This window comes from Taurulus bubalis, assembly GCF_910589615.1.
Source record: "Taurulus bubalis genome assembly, chromosome: 8".
NCBI lineage: Eukaryota > Metazoa > Chordata > Actinopteri > Perciformes > Cottidae > Taurulus > Taurulus bubalis.
The window spans coordinates 27,680,140-27,703,410 of record NC_136596.1 but is presented as its reverse complement, the minus strand read 5'-3'; the positions used below and the strand labels follow the sequence as shown (position 1 = coordinate 27,703,410).

The following is a 23,271-nucleotide window of genomic DNA, read 5'->3' as shown; positions in this document are numbered from 1 at the left end:
CGGTCGCCCCAAAGAACGGTCGCCCCAAAGAACGGTCGCCTAAAGAACGGTCGCCCCAAAGAACGGTCGCCCAAAGAACGGTCGCCCCAAAGAACGGTCGCCCCAAAGAACGGTCGCCCCAAAGAACGGTCGCCGCAATCTCCGATCCCAATCCAGGAGGATTTAAAACAAAAGATTTGTTATAAAAACTAACACAAAAATGGAGTGTTGCATCACAACGGGAACCCACAGAAAAACAACCCTGTCAGAAGTGTACTGTATGGCTACACTATACAAAAAGAATCCTTCATTCCAGGCTACAGGGCCGAGTCATTTGTTCCCAACAGTCCAGCCTCTAATCCCTCTCCTTCAACTTCTTTAGTTTTGGACCACCGAGTCGGCCATCTTGGGACCGGGCGGGTCCAGACTCCTTCCTCCCTCCCTTCCTCTCTCGTGCCGACCATAGCCCTTCCTTTTACACACGAGTTAATCAGTCTATCATTAACACAACTCGATTAGTATTATATATTGTAAAAACAGATGCCGACGCTCAAATATCTCTATGTACCTTGTGAATGTATTTTTAAGTCACAAAGTAGATGCAGCTTTCGCCTGCACAGTAATTCAGGTCTCTTCTCTTTGTTGCATATACAGGACCAGTAAGTTAGTATGCGGGTGGAAATGACTAATCAAACCCTTTTTTTATTTATTTTTAAAGTTAAAGCGTTCCATAAAAGCTGGAGGAACCCGTTCTGAAGGAGGCGGCGCTGCGTGGGCAGCGGCAGGAGGAAGTGGCGAGTGCCAGCTCAGTCCACAGCCTGCGCCGGCCGGAGGAAGAGGACCATCTCCTCTCTCGCTCCTTCTTTTGTCGTTTCGTTTGTTGGGAGCGTTAACGGGAGCGAGAGGCGAGAGTGGATCCACAAAGATTATCGTAGATTTAGCTGAAGTCGACCAGACCGGCCCTCTTGCGTTCTGATTAGTCGTATTCCAAGAGAGGCGGACGTCGTAGGAAGAAAAATAAAGAATCGTTCTCGGAGGAGTTCCAGTAGTAAAGTCTGCGGCGCTCAGCGGCAGCGTTCACCTACTGCATGATGAAGCCGGGCTGCGGGGCCATGCGGGGCGCGGGGCGCTGCGGCACCGCCGGTGGGTACTGAGACAGGAAGTGGTTCGGGTAGCCGGACGGGACGCTGGGGAAGGGCTGGCCCGTCCTGGGAGGAATCGGCGGGTACGCCGACGCCGAGTAGAAGGCAGAAGAAGGCTGGGGGGCGGCGGTCGGAGCCGAGCTTAGAACCGGGGCCGGCTGGGCCGGAGGCACCGGGGGTTTCCTCCTCGGCTGGGCCACGGGGGAGGAGCCGAGGAGGGAGGACGGACGGCCCGCCGCCGACACGTCCTGGGACCGGGAGCTGGGGACGGATGCCTGAGGCAGCCGGTGGCCGTTGAGCACCATCTCCTGCAGCTTCTCGATCTTCACCCGCCTCAAGTGGGCCAGCTTCCTGTTGCTCTGGTACGAGTCGATGAAGGAGTCCAGGGTCACGTCGCCGTCCAGGAAGGAGTCGGCCATGTTCTGTGTGCAGAAGTAAGAAGATTTGTTTTAGAGGGAGGGACGTGCCTTCTGACTCTTACACCATGTTTAGAGTCTTAAAGATGGAAAAGGCATCCATGCTACAAATATAAGAAAGTAAAGATGAAAGCGGCTACATGTGTGTGATCTAAGGTGACAAAAGGAACAGGGCAGACAATAAGGTCAAGGTATCACGTCCCGGGAGGGAGCATATGGGAACGCTTCCCAGCATAATAACAATAATGAATCCTTTATTAATTTCCGTGGGGAAATTATTCTCTGCATTTAAGCATCCTTAGTGATTAAGGAGCAGTGAGCTGCTGGCTTCAGCGTCTTAAGGACACTTCAACATGTGAACTATGGACACCAGGGATGGGACTAGTTGCTGGTTTCAAAACGACCACTCTATGAGCTACAGCCGGCCCAGCATGCACTGGGGATTGGGATTCACAGAGTCTGGTTTCATGCGTGTGTCAGACTCTTTCTACACTTACAAGGTGTCAAATAAAATAATGCCATGGTCAAATAAAGAATTGCAGTAGTGTGTGAGGAACCATTAACCCGGTTGTGAAACGCCTCAAAATAAAAGTAACTTTAAGATGCTTTGCACTACGCTGCAACTCACGTTAAACACACGTTTAATTTCTCGCAAATTCATGACTTATTTGTATTTGTTTTTTCCTCAGAGTATTACCCCCTTCCAGCAGCTCCGTAATTATTCTTCGTTTTTTAACCTGAAAGCATCCCTCATGCCGTCGTGGACTCACCTCCGTCTCCTCTTCTATCTTGGCTCCCTCCGCCTGCAGCAGTGCCAGCAGGATGTCCAGAGACGTGTTTCCTGACATGTGGTCTGTTAAACAGAGAAAAATGGCATTATTCTGAGGAACACTTAACACATTGAACAACACTTTGACCGTCAACGTTTGCTCAAATGTTGTGGGAAGAGCTCATGTCATAGGTCCTGAACTCTGTCATGTGGAGATGTGATGTCTGAGTGCCGTGACAGATTTGTTTTGGCCAATAGGTGGCGCTGCAGCAGCATCAATGAACACTACACTTTCCCTCCGTTTTGATAGGCCCCTTTTTGTCCGGAACAGAGCTGCAACAACCTTTGCAACACAACAATTCTGCAATTCATTCACAACCTTTTTCCAACACATTTGAGCGATAACTGGTGACGTAAATCTGATGCAATCTGGATTACGTGTGATCAACGGCTAAATGAAGACAATATTTGGCCAAGCAAAAAAAATAAAAAATCCCTCAGTAACTTAAACGGAAAATAATAATAATAATAATAATAATAATAAGCAGGATATGTGAGTCTCAGCCCTGTGACAGGCACATCTGAACCAGCCCAACGCCTCTCTTGCCTCCTCCCTCTTCTTTTGTTCCTCAGCAGTACTGAAAGTCAACACCAGCAGGCTGGGATTACACTCACGGCATCCAGACCGATGACGGCGGCTGCAGAACCGTCAACTCGCCCTGACGCATGTAGTGGATCTCTACGCCAGTCTAACCCGATATGCCGCTCCAGCTGGGCGCTCTGGCTCACATCGGTTTAGCCCGACTACGGAATTTGCATCTCCGTGTGTGTGTGGCCAAAGGAGCGGATGTAAACAACTCTCGCCCTGATAAAAGGCCAGAAAGTATGATCTTGCAGTTAAACAAGTTTTAAATAACAGTCTAAATATGAGCGCTTGACATAATGACATGTCAGACTGGCTGCAGTTGCCCTGTGCCGCGTCGCTCGTCACGACCCGTAGGAACAGGATCAAACGCGGCCGTGACACACGGGAGGGAACCGTGAGCGGCGAGCTGCTAATGATGACGTCGTACGACCTTCCTGGTGTCACCGGAGCGGGACCAGCGTGAAGGAGCTCTTGCGCAACGCGCCGTACAATCTCACAACCAACCCGAGAGTTCTGTCTAATTGGACAATTAACGGTTTGTTGGTTTACCAAATTTCACTGGTTCCAGGACGTAACGAGTCAGGGCCCGGAGATCATAAGACCGCCTTTTAGTGAGTGGATCCACATTGACCTCAGCTGTGATTCTCTTCCCCTCCCCCTCCTCCCCGCCCGCAGTGCCTGCTTCACACCGGCTTGCCCGGCAGCACAAAGGCCCCACTGTGAGGAGGTGGTGACGGGGCCCCGGCCATTCTAAAACAAAGCAGGCTACTGCAGGTCGGCTCCTTCATCTGGGTCAACCGGCTCCATTTCTGCCGGCTGTGAGCGTCGCCGTCCTCCCAGCTGCTCTGCACAGAGCATCCTCACCAGGCCGGCTGCTGGCCAGGAGGCGGGAGGAGGGTCGCCTACGTTCAACCAAAGCCATCGCTCGCTGACAACGCACTGCTGCGTCGGTGCGCTGAGCCGGTCGAGGAGGTTGAGCCGCTTCAGAAGAAAGATTGTCTCGTTATCAGCGGCAAGGGTTAATGAAAGGTCGCACAACTTCCCAGTCTGGACACCTACATCCTCACTAAACTAAAGCACCAATAGCAGAATCAAGAGTTATTTCCCCTCAGCTCATGTGAATGAGACCTGGAGGCTGGACCGAGGGCTGGGAGGCGGAGCTAAAAGAAACGCCAGGGCCTCATCATGCGGGAGGCGCCGCGTAGCTTCTCTGACTTCTACACTGGAAAGTCAAACTTCATGAGAGTCGTGCACCGCGTCGCCATTGAACAGTTTGCAGGATATCTTATGGAAAGTTACTCCTCAGTTTCCCCACAAGAGCCAGCAACTCTCAGATCATCGGTTGGGTTTAAGTAACGACGGCTGGTCACACGGTGGCCCCGGGCTTTCAAGGTCCGCGCCTCGCAGGGAAGAAGGCAAAGTCAAACTTTTATCAGCGTGGCCGAGGAGTCGGCGAGCTATTTTGAGCCGGCTGCTTGGCAACTGGCACATGCCTCACCAAGGTCAGGAGCGCCGTCACTCCCACTTCTTCACACACTAAGAAGTACTGTGAAGGTGCGCCTTCCAAGGGATCACATCCCGGACGAGCACTCATGAGATCCTGCATCTGGAACCGGCTCGACCGCCAAGCAGCGAGTTCCACCGCAGAAACCAGACAGCGGGTTGGAGGAAGAGAAGCTTTCGATGTCTGATGGGAAACACGAGAAACTGGACAAACCGGTCTCTTCAGAGTGTGTGTGTGTGTGTGTGTGTGTGTGTGTGTGTGTGTGTGTGTGTGTGTGTGTGTGTGTGTGTGTGTGCGTGTGCGCAGGAGACGAACAAACAAAAAGAGGAAAAAACTGACTGAGTCTGAAACAGTTTCTCTCTAAAACTGGGCAGGTCATCCAAGTCTCTGGTTCTTGACCCGTCTGTCCTGTGTTTCCAGTTTGTGTCTCAGCTTCTCATCGTCATACCATCATATCATCATACCATCATAATAATAAATTATCTTTAGGTTTCAGCGACGGTTCCGTTTTCTGACAAACAGGAAATGATTCGATTCCACTCCATGTTTGGATAAATGGGGATGTGTGCCGGCTTAGTTTTTATTTTTAAGATCATAACAATACAAAATTGTATGTCACAATGCATTACAGTACTACACATGTTGATTAAAGCGGTCGTACTCGTCCAGCGCCTGCCATAAGAGGGGAGCCGCAACGCTTCCCTGTAATATCCATCTTTAAAATAATCGGTTTGAACATTCTTACACCAACCCAGACCGCCACGGGAAGTCCAATGCATAGAATGGGTGTACATGGACAAGAGTGCTGAGATCCAGAACGGGCTGGGAACACTTTAAAAGTTCAGGACGGCGAGAGGAACCAACCAATGACCGGTTGCTCCTCCCTTCAGGTGACCGCTGCGTACCTAGGGTGGACTTGCGCAGCTGGTAGGACTCGAAGCTCTCCTGCAGGCGGTGGTAGCGCTTGGCGAGCTCGTCCTTCTTGTGGTCCAGTCTGGGCTGCAGGGCCAGGTTCTGCTCCGCCAGGGTCCGGTTGCTGACCAGCGTGGTCTCCTTGCTCTGCTGGACCTCCTGCATCTGAGAGGACCAGAGCAAAACACTGTGAGCAGCTATTGAGCGTTAGTGGCACGTTTTCTGAGGAGACGTCCTCCTCGGCAAAGAATATTCATTATTTGCAGAGGAAAGAGAATATGAATCATGGCGCTTAACCTGCCAGTTTAGTTTGTTCACAGCTCCCACGAACCGCTTTAGGTATTTTTAGAAAGACGAGCCGTGAGAACAAATGTGTCAGAGCTGTGAAAAATAAAAACCAGCAGCCTCTCTTTTCCACGAGGAAAAGGAAACTTCATGCCTCTTCATTTAGTTTCTTACAACCGCTTATCATTCATTTCCACAGCGTGATGCGTCTCAAATGTGCAACACACAGAAACAGAGAGAGAGACAGTCAATGTTTACAGTCTATGCTAACAAAGAGAAGCCGCAGATCATGCTACTTGAGAAGTGGGATCCAGAAAATATGCATCCAAAGAAATGTCTCCAGTAGGGCTGCAACTAACGATTATTTTAATTGTCGATTAATCGGTTGATATTTTTTCGATTAATCGGATAAAAAAACTAAAATCAAAAAAGCATTAATTTCCAACCCTTTATTCAAAAACAGAACTGACAGTGCAAAACATGTTCAGAAAGCACTAACAGGTTGCTCCTGAACATCCCTGAGCTGTTCATTAAAAATGGACTAACACTAAACACATACACATGTATGTTTACATCTGCTAATGTGAGTCATTTTTACTGTACTGATCTCCTGCTTTATCAAAATGTATGAACACTGCTTTATCAATATGTATGAACACTGCTTTATCAATATGTATGAACACTGCTTTATCAATATGTAATGAACACTGCTTTATCAATATGTAATGAACACTGCTTTATCAATATGTATAAACACTGCTTTATCAATATGTATAAGCACTGCTTTATCAATATGTGTGGAACACTGCTTTATCAATATGTGTGGAACACTGCTTTATCAATATGTAATGAACACTGCTTTATCAATATGTAATGAACACTGCTTTATCAATATGTATGAACACTGCTTTATCAATATGTGTGGAACACTGCTTTATCAATATGTGTGGAACACTGCTTTATCAATATGTGTGGAACACTGCTTTATCAATATGTGTGGAACACTGCTTTATCAATATGTGTGGAACACTGCTTTATCAATATGTGTGGAACACTGCTTTATAAATATGTGTGGACACTGCTTTATCAATATGTAATGAACACTGCTTTATCAATATGTATAAACACTGCTTTATCAATATGTATAAACACTATTTCATCAATATGTATAAACACTGCTTTATCAATATGTAATGAACACTGCTTTATCAATATGTATGAACACTGCTTTATCAATATGTATGAACACTGCTTTATCAATATGTAATGAACACTGCTTTATCAATATGTAATGAACACTGCTTTATCAATATGTGTGAACACTGCTTTATCAATATGTAATGAACACTGCTTTATCAATATGTAATGAACACTGCTTTATCAATATGTGTGGAACACTGCTTTATCAATATGTGTGGAACACTGCTTTATCAATATGTGTGGAACACTGCTTTATCAATATGTGTGGAACACTGCTTTATCAATATGTAATGAACACTGCTTTATCAATATGTAATGAACACTGCTTTATCAATATGTAATGAACACTGCTTTATCAATATGTAATGAACACTGCTTTATCAATATGTAATGAACACTGCTTTATCAATATGTGTGAACACTGCTTTATCAATATGTGTGGACACTGCTTTATCAATATGTGTGGACACTGCTTTATCAATATGTGTGGACACTGCTTTATCAATATGTATAAACACTGCTTTATCAATATGTAATGGACACTGCTTTATCAATATGTAATGGACACTGCTTTATCAATATGTAATGAACACTGCTTTATCAATATGTGTGAACACTGCTTTATCAATATGTGTGAACACTGCTTTATCAATATGTGTGAACACTGCTTTATCAATATGTGTGAACACTGCTTTATCAATATGTGTGAACACTGCTTTATCAATATGTAATGAACACTGCTTTATCAATATGTATGAACACTGCTTTATCAATATGTATGAACACTGCTTTATCAATATGTATGAACACTGCTTTATCAATATGTAATGAACACTGCTTTATCAATATGTAATGAACACTGCTTTATCAATATGTATGAACACTGCTTTATCAATATGTATGAACACTGCTTTATCAATATGTGTGAACACTGCTTTATCAATATGTGTGAACACTGCTTTATCAATATGTATGAACACTGCTTTATCAATATGTAATGAACACTGCTTTATCAATATGTAATTAACACTGCTTTATCAATATGTAATGAACACTGCTTTATCAATATGTAATGAACACTGCTTTATCAATATGTATGAACACTGCTTTATCAATATGTATGAACACTGCTTTATCAATATGTAATGAACACTGCTTTATCAATATGTGTGAACACTGCTTTATCAATATGTAATGAACACTGCTTTATCAATATGTAATGAACACTGCTTTATCAATATGTAATGAACACTGCTTTATCAATATGTAATGAACACTGCTTTATCAATATGTAATGAACACTGCTTTATCAATATGTGTGAACACTGCTTTATCAATATGTGTGAACACTGCTTTATCAATATGTGTGAACACTGCTTTATCAATATGTGTGGACACTGCTTTATCAATATGTGTGGACACTGCTTTATCAATATGTAATGGACACTGCTTTATCAATATGTAATGGACACTGCTTTATCAATATGTAATGAACACTGCTTTATCAATATGTATGAACACTGCTTTATCAATATGTATGAACACTGCTTTATCAATATGTATGAACACTGCTTTATCAATATGTATGAACACTGCTTTATCAATATGTGTGAACACTGCTTTATCAATATGTGTGAACACTGCTTTATCAATATGTGTGAACACTGCTTTATCAATATGTAATGAACACTGCTTTATCAATATGTAATGAACACTGCTTTATCAATATGTAATGAACACTGCTTTATCAATATGTAATGAACACTGCTTTATCAATATGTAATGAACACTGCTTTATCAATATGTATGAACACTGCTTTATCAATATGTATGAACACTGCTTTATCAATATGTATGAACACTGCTTCATCAATATGTAATGAACACTGCTTTATCAATATGTGTGAACACTGCTTTATCAATATGTAATGAACACTGCTTTATCAATATGTAATGAACACTGCTTTATCAATATGTAATGAACACTGCTTTATCAATATGTAATGAACACTGCTTTATCAATATGTGTGAACACTGCTTTATCAATATGTGTGAACACTGCTTTATCAATATGTGTGAACACTGCTTTATCAATATGTGTGGACACTGCTTTATCAATATGTATAAACACTGCTTTATCAATATGTAATGGACACTGCTTTATCAATATGTGTGGACACTGCTTTATCAATATGTAATGAACACTGCTTTATCAATATGTATGAACACTGCTTTATCAATATGTATGAACACTGCTTTATCAATATGTATGAACACTGCTTTATCAATATGTATGAACACTGCTTTATCAATATGTAATGAACACTGCTTTATCAATATGTAATGAACACTGCTTTATCAATATGTAATGAACACTGCTTTATCAATATGTAATGAACACTGCTTTATCAATATGTAATGAACACTGCTTTATCAATATGTGTGAACACTGCTTTATCAATATGTGTGAACACTGCTTTATCAATATGTGTGAACACTGCTTTATCAATATGTATGAACACTGCTTTATCAATATGTAATGAACACTGCTTTATCAATATGTAATGAACACTGCTTTATCAATATGTAATGAACACTGCTTTATCAATATGTATGAACACTGCTTTATCAATATGTATGAACACTGCTTCATCAATATGTAATGAACACTGCTTTATCAATATGTGTGAACACTGCTTTATCAATATGTAATGAACACTGCTTTATCAATATGTGTGAACACTGCTTTATCAATATGTGTGAACACTGCTTTATCAATATGTAATAACACTGCTTTATCAATATGTGTGGACACTGCTTTATCAATATGTAATAACACTGCTTTATCAATATGTGTGGACACTGCTTTATCAATATGTGTGGACACTGCTTTAGCAATATGTGTGGACACTGCTTTATCAATATGTAATGAACACTGCTTTATCAATATGTAATGAACACTGCTTTATCAATATGTATGAACACTGCTTTATCAATATGTGTGGACACTGCTTTATCAATATGTGTGGACACTGCTTTATCAATATGTAATGAACACTGCTTTATCAATATGTAATGAACACTGCTTTATCAATATGTATGAACACTGCTTTATCAATATGTGTGAACACTGCTTTATCAATATGTAATAACACTGCTTTATCAATATGTGTGGACACTGCTTTATCAATATGTGTGGACACTGGACAGAGGAAGCTGTGCTGCTCCTCTCTCGTCTGTTTGACCTCCACCTGCAGGCCCAGCTCCACCTCAGCGTCAAGCTGCTCTGCATATAGAGCGTCCTCTTCCTGGAACTCTTTCATTCATCTGATCAATATCACGCTGCCCAACTACGTGATTTGATTCATTCTACTTTGTTTCTTTACAAGCAAGACTGAACTGTAACGGAACGTAACTTTAACACAATACACAACCAAACACGTTAGCTAACGTGATAGCAAGCTGACTAGCTCCCACTAAAACAAGTTAGAGGGAAATGAAGACTCTGTAGACATCTTAACGCTGATTGGCCAAGACTCGACACATCACAGATGTTCTATAACTAAGATCAGACCTCAGCTTTTCTCCGTGTCTCACTCTGATCTCAGAAACGCTGGCGGTCAGTTGCTCCGCTCTTTATTTTTTCTCTGTGACTTATTGACTGGAGTAAAAATCTTGCGACACGACGAATCGATGATGAAAGTCGTTGCCAACTCTTTTGATAATCGATGTCATGGATTCGTTGTCAGCCCTAGACTCCTGCTGCTTCTCCAAGGACTCATTTCACACAACCAACATGTTGAATGTGCAAGCTAAGCAGGATCAAGTCTGGAGAACTCTAAATACATAGAGCGGTTCTAAAAGCGAGGCTCGTTTGGGCGGTGGTGCGACCCACGAGGAAAACAGCTCGTCTGCATGGACCAGAGGCGCCCAGCCAAGCACACACACACACACACACACACACACACACACACACAGCTGTGAGGCTGAAGGGAAAGACTCACAGGACGCTGTTACGCAAGAGTGGAGCAGGATGAGCCTTCAAACGCAGTGAGACATCATCATGATGCTTCCAGCAGATATACTGGTGTTAACTACACCACCTCTCGTCTCCTCCTCACTACACCACCTCTCATCTCCTCACCACACCACCTCTCGTCTCCTCACACCACCACCTCTCATCTCCTCACCACACCACCTCTCGTCTCCTCACCACACCACCTCTCGTCTCCTCACTACACCACCTCTCGTCTCCTCCTCCTCACCTCTCGTCTCCTCCTCACCACCTCTCGTCTCCTCCTCACCACCTCTCGTCTCCTCCTCACCACCTCTCGTCTCCTCCTCACCACCTCTCGTCTCCTCCTCACCACCTCTCGTCTCCTCACTACACCACCTCTCGTCTCCTCACTACACCACCACTCGTCTCCTCCTCACTACACCACCTCTCGTCTTCTCCTCACTACACCACCTCTCGTCGTCTCCTCCTCACCACCTCTCGTCTCCTCACTACACCACCACTCGTCTCCTCACTACACCACCTCTCGTCTCCTCACTACCCCACCTCTCGTCTCCTCACTACACCACCAGTCGTCTCCTCACTACACCACCTCTCGTCTCCTCACTACACCACCTCTCGTCTCCTCCTTACCACCTCTCGTCTCCTCACTACACCACCACTCGTCTCCTCACTACACCACCTCTCGTCTCCTCACTACACCACCACTCGTCTCCTCACTACACCACCTCTCGTCTCCTCACTACACCACCACTCGTCTCCTCACTACACCACCACTCGTCTCCTCACTACACCACCTCTCGTCTCCTCACTACACCACCACTCGTCTCCTCACTACACCACCACTCGTCTCCTCACTACACCACCACTCGTCTCCTCACTACACCACCTCTCGTCTCCTCACTACACCACCACTCGTCTCCTCACTACACCACCTCTCGTCTCCTCACTACACCACCACTCGTCTCCTCACTACACCACCTCTCGTCTCCTCACTACACCACCACTCGTCTCCTCACTACACCACCACTCGTCTCCTCACTACACCTCTCGTCTCCTCACTACACCACCTCTCGTCTCCTCCTCACCACCTCTCGTCTCCTCCTCACCACCTCTCGTCTCCTCCTCACCACCTCTCGTCTCCTCCTCACCACCTCTCGTCTCCTCACTACACCACCTCTCGTCTCCTCACTACACCACCACTCGTCTCCTCCTCACTACACCACCTCTCGTCTTCTCCTCACTACACCACCTCTCGTCGTCTCCTCCTCACCACCTCTCGTCTCCTCACTACACCACCACTCGTCTCCTCACTACACCACCTCTCGTCTCCTCACTACCCCACCTCTCGTCTCCTCACTACACCACCAGTCGTCTCCTCACTACACCACCTCTCGTCTCCTCACTACACCACCTCTCGTCTCCTCCTTACCACCTCTCGTCTCCTCACTACACCACCACTCGTCTCCTCACTACACCACCTCTCGTCTCCTCACTACACCACCACTCGTCTCCTCACTACACCACCTCTCGTCTCCTCACTACACCACCACTCGTCTCCTCACTACACCACCACTCGTCTCCTCACTACACCACCTCTCGTCTCCTCACTACACCACCACTCGTCTCCTCACTACACCACCACTCGTCTCCTCACTACACCACCACTCGTCTCCTCACTACACCACCTCTCGTCTCCTCACTACACCACCACTCGTCTCCTCACTACACCACCTCTCGTCTCCTCACTACACCACCACTCGTCTCCTCACTACACCACCTCTCGTCTCCTCACTACACCACCACTCGTCTCCTCACTACACCACCACTCGTCTCCTCACTACACCTCTCGTCTCCTCACTACACCACCTCTCGTCTCCTCCTCACCACCTCTCGTCTCCTCACTACACCACCACTCGTCTCCTCACTACACCACCTCTCGTCTCCTCACTACACCACCTCTCGTCTCCTCCTCACCACCTCTCGTCTCCTCACTACACCACCTCTCGTCTCCTCCTCACCACCTCTCGTCTCCTCACTACACCACCTCTCGTCTCCTCACTACACCACCTCTCGTCTCCTCACTACACCACCTCTGGCTCAGGCGTGTCTTCACCGTCTGGTTCATCTCTCCAGTGGAGTCTCGTGACTCGAGTCAACTCCCCCTCCTCCCCCTCCTCCCAGTGGGCTACTGGGAACAGGACCCCATGAAGCCACAGGGCTGTGGATAAACACTAAAGAAAAGCTCATGGCTCAACACGGGTCCAAACAGCTAAATATAGCGTGTGTTCCTTCATGCTTTGTGTGAGCTTTTAGTTCCTCATGTTTGTGTTGTTATCAGTAACCAGGAGGAGCCAGGAGAGAAACCAGAGCGCCATGACAACGGCAAGAAGTCCTGACAGCTTCTAATCACGGCCTAAAGGAAAGATCTGTCAGCACTCCTCTTGATACGGCACCTTTCTGTTTGTTGTAGAAATAAATAAAAACTTTCCAAGGACTAAGGCTCATGTGGAAAGAGCTGATCTGACTTGATGAGGTCAGAAGGTAAGGTCAGCAGCACACCTTCAGTGGAAAGAGCAGAGTCCTCTGCTGCTGGATCGAGGCCACAGAGAAACGAGCCAATGGCCTTGATTCAATGACTCAATGGCCTTGATTCAATGACTCAATGGCCTTGATTCAATGACTCAATGGCCTTCAATCACTGCCTCCACGTGCCTGCATAGTGTGGTCATAGTGTGGATCACGTGGTCATCGTGTGGATCACGTGGTCATAGCGTGAACGTGAGAGCAGTCCGTGACTAACCACTCCATCTCTGTGGAGACGTGGACGCACTACTTCTTGTTCCGGGTGTTCACCCGGCGGAGGCAGACACACATACGGGTGTGAAGCGCCGTCACTCCTTACGGGTGGAGCTGGTGTTGTCGACCTGTCTGACCTGTTGTCTACTTCACCGTGACTCAGCATCAACACACTCAGTACTCTCGTCTACTTCACCGTGACTCAGCATTTACGTAACTCAGTATTCACGTCACGCTGAGCTTCGACACTTCCGTGAACCCTCAGAGCAGAACTTGAGACCGCTCCGCTCCGAGCTGAACGGAGCGGCTTCGTTTGGTTGTTAACACAATGTAGTTCTGCTGACCCACACAGTGACACACACACACACACACACACACACACACACACACACACACACACACACACACACACAGTGACCCACATCCCTCCCGTGGCTCAGAGGCCATTAACGGCCGCGGAGCCGGGACACAACAAAGGAGGGCGGCGCGTACCTCGTCCAGCTCCTGCGCCATGTTGGACAGCTTGTCGTCGTCCTCCAGCACCTCGTTGAGCTCCGTCATCGAGTAGGCACTGAACTTGTCGTTAAAACTCGACATCTTCGCTGCTCGCCGTGTTTCCTCGTCTCGCTGCTCGCGCGGTGACAGCTGACTGAGCTTCTCTTACCGGAAGTGGAGTCGGGCCCGGCGCCGCCTTCACGGGCCGTCGGACATATCAGAGTGTTTACCGGTCCACCCCGCAACGGCGGCAATGGCGACATAAATGAATACACGAATACATTAACAGTGTAGCCCTGAACTGGCAGTGCACTTTAACACACACTTTACATTACTGGTATCTGTTTGTCTGAGCGATTATCCTATACTTTATGTAATATCTGTTGTTGTTGTTGTTGTTGTTGTTCTCGTCTAAAGTCTAGTGTCATGCACCTTCCGCCAAGAAGAAGTCCTCGTGTGTGTAAACATTGTGTAAACGGTTCCTGATTCTGATTCTTTAAACAGTTTTTTTTAACAATGCCAGCTAAGCGTTAACATTATAATTACATAATTACAATATTTATTCAAATATTATATTAAGATATAATGAGATCCGTCAGTGGAAGTCTTCACCTCACAGCTTCTGATGAAATCCTTTACCTGCATTGTGTAGCGAAGAAACCACAAACGAACGTATCTCATTGGGGTGTGGTGTTTACGAGGGGTCATTGAATGCAGCATTTGGTGTTATTTCAACATGTTTGTTTACAAGGTCAACATGAAGTTTATTTAACTTCGTGATTGATACAATTTCATTATTTACCTCTGGAGTCATTCAGAATAACATTATAATATTATTATTATTATTATTATTGACAGACGCATCACATATCTCCATCATACAGACAAAAGGCACCAGTCTTTTCTTTCCATCATCAGTCATCACATTGCTTACTTGTGTTGTGTCGATGATGGAAATGAACATCTAGAGGTAAAATTATTATGAAAGCTAAACAAATCCTGAGGATTCAGTAAAACAATCATTTATCTGTCTGGATTGTAATGACGTTTAAAAAAGTACAAACACAACATTACAGTACATTAACGGCAACATATCACCTCCCTTTAAAGCTGATGTTTCAGTTAGCACTACATTCATTCAAGTTTTATTTCCAGAGGCAATAAATGATATGTTGTCATACACAACTAAGTGCCACTTGGTTTGTATTTTCAGTGCTCCGTACTGTGCATCTAGTTTGAGGACCAACAGGTGCATAATTAATTCATACGCATGAATCCCATAGAAACTCCTGCAGCAGTCCATTCCCAGTCCCTTCTCAGCAGCGCATGATGCCTTCAGGCTCTCCTCCTCCTCCGCTGCTGTTGCTGCTCTGTCTTCTCCGCGGCCGTCCACCGACTCCTCCGGCCGGGTTGAGGACCTCGGCCCCCGTCTCGATGCCCAGGACCTGCCTCTGCACCAGCTTGCAGTAGAGCCCCCCGGCGGCCATCAGCCGAGCGTGAGAGCCCTGCTCGGCCACGCGGCCCCGGTCGATCACGACGATGTTGTCGGCCCGCTCCACCGTGCTGAGCCGGTGGGCGACCACCAGCACCGCGTGCCTCCGCATGATGCCATTCAGAGCCGTCTGGACCTGCGGCAGAGAGACGGCGATGAAACAACGTGACCCCGAGGCGACTCAAAGGTCGTATTGCTTTACTCACGATGTGCTCGCTCTCCGCATCCAGGGCACTGGTGGCCTCGTCCAGGATGAGAACCCGCGGGCTGCGGATGAGAGCTCTGGCGATGGCCACCCGCTGCTTCTGCCCGCCAGACAACTGGGTGCCTTTCTCTCCAACATCTAGGGGACGATAAGGAGAGCTAAGTCAGCTGCATGACTTCAGCTTCATGAAGCACCTCCTTTAAACTAAATAAAACAATAACATGGAGGTACCCGTAGTGCTTTTCAATACAGAAGTAATATTTGAGATGTTACTGGGACAATCTAACTCTAAAGAGTAAATAGTATTTGAATCAGGTAAGTAGTGCCAGCAGTGAGCGAGATACGAGGCGACAGGTGGTCACTGAAAAATGTCTAACAGCTCGCTATGGCCGTCAGTATTAATTATTCCTGTTGCAAAACATGTATTCACAATTATGAATACAGAACATCTTCATCTTAGGTGCCAATCATCTTTCATGTGGGGCTGCGTGAAAAGAAATTGATGAAAACTAAATTTCTACGTGAACGCTCGGCAATTGAAGACCCAGTTGGTTCCGGTACGGCCTCCTTCCACAGGTCAAATGCTCCGCAGTACAAATGTCATGCAGTGAGTTTGTTGTATTCTTACTGGTGTCGTAGCCTGTAGGCAGGGCGGAGATGAAGTCGTGAGCGTTGGCCTTGATGGCCGCCTGCACCACCGCCTCCCTGGAGACGCCGGCCAGGCCGTAGGTGATGTTCTCCTCCACCGTGCGGGCAAACAGCACCGGCTCTTGGCCCACAAGGCCTACCTTCAGAAACACAGCAGCAGACGGACGGTTTCAGGAGGAGGAGCCAAAGTACTAGGAGGCCCACTGACACGTTGGCCTTGTTCTTGTCATGTGTTGATCTCAGCGGGCTACAGACTGACCTTTGAGTGGAGGTAGTCGTGGCGGAAGGTGTGAACGGGCTTTCCGTCCAGCAGCACTTGGCCTTGCTGGGGAAGGTAGAAGTTCTCCAGCAGACTCACACAGGAGCTCTTCCCGCTGCCGGACGGTCCCACGAGGGCGGTGACCTCTCCGGGCCGCAGAGAGAACGACACGCCCTGCAGACCCGGCAACACGCAGCAAAGAGAGTGGAAAAGCAGTAGAAGAAAGAAAGAAAAGAGAGTGAGGTGCTTTTATCATTTTCAAATATAGTAATAAAAAGGATGATTCCCTCAGAACTGCATTCCTGACATGGTACACAACCTTGTATAGTAGCTTTGAGATGAAGATAATTAAAAGGGACAGAATCAAAAATACACGTTCTTCCTCTTATTATAATTTTTTCCGGTGAATCAGCTTCCCCACACGGGCACTTGATAGTTCTGGTTTAGATCATTAGGTCCTAAAAGTTGGACCGAGGCTGGGAGGCGGGGCCTAAATGAAAGCCCAGCGCGCTCTGATGGGTATCTGGAGTCACTATATTGTGCCATATATTCCAAATATATTGGAGAGAAGCCGGACATCTCCAGAACCAGACAACTTACACGGAAATATCTAAATTGATAAATAGCACCAAAGTTAAGAGGAAAAATGTTTATATATGTTTCTTTGTGGACGGTCCCTTTAGTTGCACTAAATGGCTCGTACTTATTTGGCCAACACATCATTTACATCAGCCCCGTCCCTCAGAGCGGACCTTGAGGATATCGACGTCGGGCCGTGTCGGGTAGGCGAAGGTGACGTCCTGAAACTCGACCACGCCGGCGCATGCGTCCGGCGCCTCCGTGCCGGACGCCGGGTGCGTGGGCTTCCTGTCCAGGTACTCGAAAACCTTCTCGGCAGCGCCGACTCCCTGCATGAGGCCCGTGTACACCGACGCAATGCTCTGCAAGATGAACGCACCTTTGATTATGGGGGTTCTGTCACACAGGAGCAAGAGAAGAAGAACACGGACGGCGTACCTCCAGACATTCTCCCAGTTCCAGCATGTAGATGAAAAAAGATATCAAGGCACCGCCACTCATCTGACCGGTGACGACAAGATGGCCGCCGTAGTAGAGGATGGCAATCTCTAAAGCGAGCTCTGAGATCTGGAAAACACACAAACACAAGGAATCAGCAACACTTCTGAGCGAGCTGGAGCGCTGCGTCCCGGAGACCCACCTGACTGCACCACACGTAGCCGGAGTAGACCAGGGCTTGTTTCTTGTTGAGCTGGAACATGGCCAGCAGCTTCCCGTGGTAGGAGTCGGCCTCCCCGTCCTCGTTAGCGAAGCTCCGCACCGTCCTCATGGCCGAGATGGTCTCCTCAGCCACTTTGTTGGCCTCCGCGAGCACCGTCTGCACCTCTTTTGTCAATTTCTAAAGAACGAAAAAACAACGAATACAACTTTGATTTCATCTACAAACGCAACGCAGACATGAATAAAAGAAGAACAGAAATCGCCCTCACCTTGTAGTAGTCGCCATAAAACTTGGAGACGAGGCCGATGAAGGGGAGGCCCATGAGGGCCACCAGCGTGAGCCTCCAGGACATCCCGAGCATGAAGACGCAGAAGCCCACGCCCTTGATGACGCTGCGCATGAAGACGTTTATGTTCACGGAGATGAGGTCGCTCACCTGGGTGGTGTCGGCCGAGAGGCGGGAAATGATGTCACCTGCAGGGGGTCAGGTAACGACATGAGAAGGACGGCCCATACCGATGGGAGGGATGGAAGGACCGCCCTTTTGTTAAAGAAGCCCCGCCCATAATACCGAAGGGAGGGATGTCCCTACATCACCTGTGTGGTTGTCATCGTAAAAGGCAATTTCCTGCCTCATCAGAGTTCTGAAGAGATGGTTCCTGAGCCGGAGGTTCAGCTTCCCGAACATCAGGGTGAAGACTCCTCCGCGTACGCCCATCGCCAGAGAGCTGGGAGAGAAGGGTCGTGAGGTCTGTGAAGGGTCGTGAGGTCTGTGAAGGGGTCCTGGGCAATGTTCCCTCTAATTTTTTTCAGCACTGAGCAATTTTTTTTTTTGCTCAGCGCACATTTCAGCACTGTGAGCAATTCGCAACCACGCGACCTGCCGAAAATGACCACAAGCCTGCGCTAGCCATAGGGGATTCAAAGAGATGACAGCATGTATACAAGGTTGATATTTATTCAATATCCTATATAATATAACATTTTAATGATGGTGTTTTACCAGTCAGTTTAGTTGAACTTAAAGGATCTTTGTTGAACTTCAATAAGGGGAGGTTATGACTGCTTCACTGTCTATGACTGATAATGATATATATATAAAAAAAAATAAAAGTATCAAAAGGTGTTTAGTCATTTCTCAGCAGGTACAACATTTAAGTGGAACATCACTGAAAGAAAAATGCTAATGCAGTGCTTAACAATAATTATAGGCCTATTAAATTGACATGGTGTCATTTTTCCTAAAGGTAGCCTATATAAACAATTTAATAACTTCATATTCTTCATATTTAAATATGTCTGAAAGTTTCATCCTACCTGTGTCAGTTTGGACTATTGCATCTAGCCCCTCATGTTTGAACGTTAGGCAGACCTTTTTCTGGGGCGCCTGCTCTGCTTTCTTTTCTCCATGGTAGCCTATAGCTGCTGGAGCAGGGCCCGCCAAGAGGAGCCTAAACAGCGCCGGCCCGAGCTCATGTGGCGCTCTGGGCGAGCTTCACTCCTGGCGCCCGGAGGAGGACAGCGGGGGTGGGGGGTGCTAACGGAGGCAGAGCGCTAGCAGAGGTACAGAGAGCGCATGTCGAGAAACGGGACGCTGATTGGCCAAGAAGACTCGACACGGCACATCAAAGATCTTATTATTGAGGAGATGGCTCACTCCTATCTCAGAAACACTGGCGCAAAAAAGATTTTTAACCCCTGAAAAAAAATCGTTTGTGCGGTCTGAAAAATCTATTGCGCGGCCACTTCGACTGGCCTGCGTGGCCGCGCACGCGCGCAGCTTAGAGGGAACACTGGTCCTGAGGTCTGTGAAGGGGTCCTGAGGTCTGTGAAGGGGTCGTGAGGTCCGTGAAGGCGTCGTGAGGTCGTGAGGTCGTGAGGTCGGCACCGGGACGCCGCCCGGCTTCCAGAGTCGAGCGGCCTCGCCATGCGTCTTTATGTCATTATCACGCTCACTTTCCTGCCCGGCGATGGCAAGATACCAAAGCAATTTTAATCACTAATACAACAAATAAAAACAGTAGAATTCTGTTTCTGAATTCTAGTTTGCGACCTTATATTAATCTGCACAAGCGATGCTCGTCATCAGAAGTATAACTGTCAAGTTATTGGGTTTTCACAACACAAAATAATTCACCATAATGATATTAGTGCAAAATTAGTTTTTTATTATAATAATAATAATAATAATAATATTAATAATAATGCTGTTGATTACATATTTTGTCTCTTCTTTTTGCGAATAAATTAAAGCTAAAAATAAAAGTGTACGGAGGTGGAGAGTATGTAACCGTAACTGTACATATAAAACTATTGTGTATAAAACAGTGTGTAGGATTTGGCACCATCTAGTGGCAAGGATGAAGGAACGTCACTCGAGTGCTTAAGAGTGGCGTAAAGCTATGGTGGGACGACGCAAACAATAAATAAACATGCAAAAGCCCCCATCGAGAGCCAGCGTTTGATTTGTCCGCTCTGGGCTACCGTAGAAACACCAGGACCCACACATTTACACAAAAACGACTCATTCTAAAAAAGATAACAAATACACAGCAATTCTTATTTCCAGAATAAGAATTTATATTTTATTCCATTATTTACACGATTATTAACGTTGATGTTAACATCGTTGAATACCTGAAGACTCACCTGGCTAAGGCCAGCGCGGCCAGCGTGACCACGGGCTTAGCGAAGCCCTCCATGCTCTGGTGCACCACGATGCCGTCGATCGCTTTGCCGTAGTAGAACGGGATGAAGGCCTCGCCTGCAGGAGAGAGAGAGAGAGAGAGAGAGAGGATATAACTATAACTCCATCCATGAAGGCCTCGCCTACAGGAGAGAGAGGATATAGGTTACATATAAGTTATATGTAACCTATATGTTTGAGTGGCTCAGTGATCCTGGGAGCTATGTAGTCCGGGGCATCCGCCCCTGGTAGGGTCTCCCAAGGCAAACAGGTCTCGGGGGAGAGCCCAGACTAAGAGCGGTTAAAAAAAACCTGATGATTTACGGCCCACGGAACGAAGCTACCTCGCCCGGACAAGGAAACCGGTGCACCCTCCCAGAGCCAGACCCAGGAGGGGAGCTCGTCGGCGAGCGTCTGGTGGCCAGGCTTTCACCCATGGGGCCTGGTTGGGCTCAGCCCGAAAAAAGATCATGGAGCAGCAACCCGCGGGTGGACTCACCACCCGCAGGAGGAAGCATCGGGGTCGGGTGCTATGCAGACTGGGCGGCGGGCCAGGCAGAAGACCTGGACGAGCCGATCGCCGTCAGCATAGACTAGCTCTAGGGACGTGGAACGTCACCTCGCTAGCGGGGAAAGAGCCGGAGCTGGTGCAGAAGGTGGAGCGGTACCAGCTAGATATAGTTGGGCTCACCTGCACCCACAGCATGGGCTCTGGAACCAAGCTCCTGGAGAAGGGTTGGACTTTGTCCTTTTCTAGAGTTGCCCTGGGTGAGAGGCGCCGGGCGGAAGTGGGGATACTCACGAGCCCCCGGCTGAGCGCCGCTATGTTGGAGTTTTCCCCGGAGAACGGATTCCAGTAAGGCTCTGAATGTTGTTTGTGCTTATGCACCGAACAGCATTTCAGAGTATCCGGCCTTCTTGGTGTCGGTGGGACGGTCCTTAAAAGGGCGCCGCGTGCCGACTCCATAGTTCTTCTGGGAGACTTCAACGCTCACGTGGGCAATGACAGAGAAACCTGGCGGGGCGTGATTGGGAGGAACGGCTTGCCCGATCTGAACCCGAATGGTGTTTTGTTGTTGGACTTCTGTGCTAGCCACGGTTTGTCCATAACGAACACCATGTTCAAGCATAAGGAGGCTCATAAGTGTACCTGGTACCAGAACACCTTAGGCCGGAGATCAATGATCGACTTTGTAATCGTATCATCTGATCTGCGGCCGTATGTCTTGGACACTCGGGTGAAGAGAGGAGCAGAGCTGTCAACTGATCACCACCTGGTGGTGAGTTGGATCAGATGGCGGGGGAGTCGGCTAGAAAGACCTGGCAAGCCCAAACGTGTAGTGAGGGTGAACTGGGAACGTCTGGCAGAGGATCCTCTCCGGGAGGTCTTCAACTCCCACCTCCGGAAGAACTTCTCACACATCCCGAGAGAGGCTGGGGACATGGAATCCGAGTGGACCATGTTCAAAGCCTCTATTGTGGACGCGGCCGCTAGGAGCTGTGGCCAGAAGGTCATCGGTGCCTGTCGTGGCGGCAACCCGAGAACTCGATGGTGGACACCAGGGGTGAGGGAAGCCGTCAAACTAAAGAAGGAGGCATTTCGGGCCTGGCTGGCCCAGGGATCTCCTGATGCAGCTGACGGGTACCGGCAGGCCAGAAGGGCTGCAGCTGCAATGGTCGCGGATGCGAAAACTCGGGCATGGGAGGAGTTTGGGGAGGCCATGGAGAAGGACTTTCGGTTGGCCTCAAGGAGGTTCTGGCAAACCATCCGGCGGCTCAGGAAGGGAAAGCAGGGCCTACCCCAGACCACTCAAGCCACGCCTTCTTTTGTCATGTTCAGTAGTAAGGGTCCCTGTTAGGGACAAGCCACTCCTTCTTTTGTCCATGTTCAGTAGTAAGGGTCCCTGTTAGGGACAAGCCCCTCCTTCTTTTGTCATGTTCAGTAGTAAGGGTCCCTGTGAGTGAGGGACAAGCCACTCCTTCTTTTGTCCATGTTCAGTAGTAAGGGTCTCTGTGAGGGACAAGCCACTCCTTTTTTTGTCCATGTTCAGTAGTAAGGGTCCCTGTGAGGGACAAGCCACTCCTTCTTTTGTCCATGTTAAGTAGTAAGGGTCCCTGTGAGGGACAAGCCACTCCTTCTTTTGTCATGTTCAGTAGTAAGGGTCCCTGTGAGGGACAAGCCACTCCTTCTTTTGTCATGTTCAGTAGTAAGGGTCTCTGTGAGGGACAAGCCACTCCTTCTTTTGTCATGTTCAGTAGTAAGGGTCCCTGTGAGGGACAAGCCACTCCTTCCTTTGTCATGTTCAGTAGTAAGGGTCCCTGTGAGGGACAAGCCACTCCTTCTTTTGTCATGTTCAGTAGTAAGGGTCCCTGTGAGGGACAAGCCACTCCTTCTTTTGTCATGTTCAGTAGTAAGGGTCCCTGTGAGGGACAAGCCACTCCTTCTTTTGTCATGTTCAGTAGTAAGGGTCCCTGTGAGGGACAAGCCACTCCTTCTTTTGTCATGTTCAGTAGTAAGGGTCCCTGTGAGGGACAAGCCACTCCTTCTTTTGTCATGTTCAGTAGTAAGGGTCCCTGTG

General features: G+C 47.5%; 2 protein-coding genes across 2 annotated transcripts in view; both read right to left on the bottom strand.

The window, feature by feature from the left end:
- Nucleotides 1–1,060: 1,060 nt before the first annotated feature.
- vps37ba (VPS37B subunit of ESCRT-I a) lies at nucleotides 1,061–14,298 on the bottom strand (the record flags this gene model as incomplete). The annotated part of the gene is made up of 4 exons (XM_079222181.1): nucleotides 14,160–14,298; nucleotides 5,362–5,533; nucleotides 2,308–2,390; nucleotides 1,061–1,543 (listed from the first exon to the last, which is right to left on the bottom strand). The coding sequence occupies exons 1-4, from the start codon at nucleotides 14,262–14,264 to the stop codon at nucleotides 1,061–1,063; spliced, it is 843 nt and encodes a 280-aa protein (XP_079078307.1). The 5' UTR covers nucleotides 14,265–14,298.
- A 643-nt stretch (nucleotides 14,299–14,941) lies between these two features.
- abcb9 (ATP-binding cassette, sub-family B (MDR/TAP), member 9) overlaps nucleotides 14,942–23,271 on the bottom strand; it is a gene marked incomplete at its 5' end in the record, with an annotated part of 9,833 nt that continues 1,503 nt past the window's right edge. Inside the window, 10 exons of the mRNA XM_079222977.1 lie at nucleotides 14,942–15,790; nucleotides 15,861–15,997; nucleotides 16,488–16,643; nucleotides 16,763–16,940; nucleotides 17,519–17,707; nucleotides 17,784–17,912; nucleotides 17,986–18,183; nucleotides 18,275–18,480; nucleotides 18,604–18,734; nucleotides 20,656–20,770. Coding sequence (XP_079079103.1) covers nucleotides 15,479–15,790; nucleotides 15,861–15,997; nucleotides 16,488–16,643; nucleotides 16,763–16,940; nucleotides 17,519–17,707; nucleotides 17,784–17,912; nucleotides 17,986–18,183; nucleotides 18,275–18,480; nucleotides 18,604–18,734; nucleotides 20,656–20,770 — 1,751 coding nt within the window. The 3' untranslated portion in view covers nucleotides 14,942–15,478. The remainder of the gene's footprint in view (nucleotides 15,791–15,860; nucleotides 15,998–16,487; nucleotides 16,644–16,762; nucleotides 16,941–17,518; nucleotides 17,708–17,783; nucleotides 17,913–17,985; nucleotides 18,184–18,274; nucleotides 18,481–18,603; nucleotides 18,735–20,655; nucleotides 20,771–23,271) is intronic.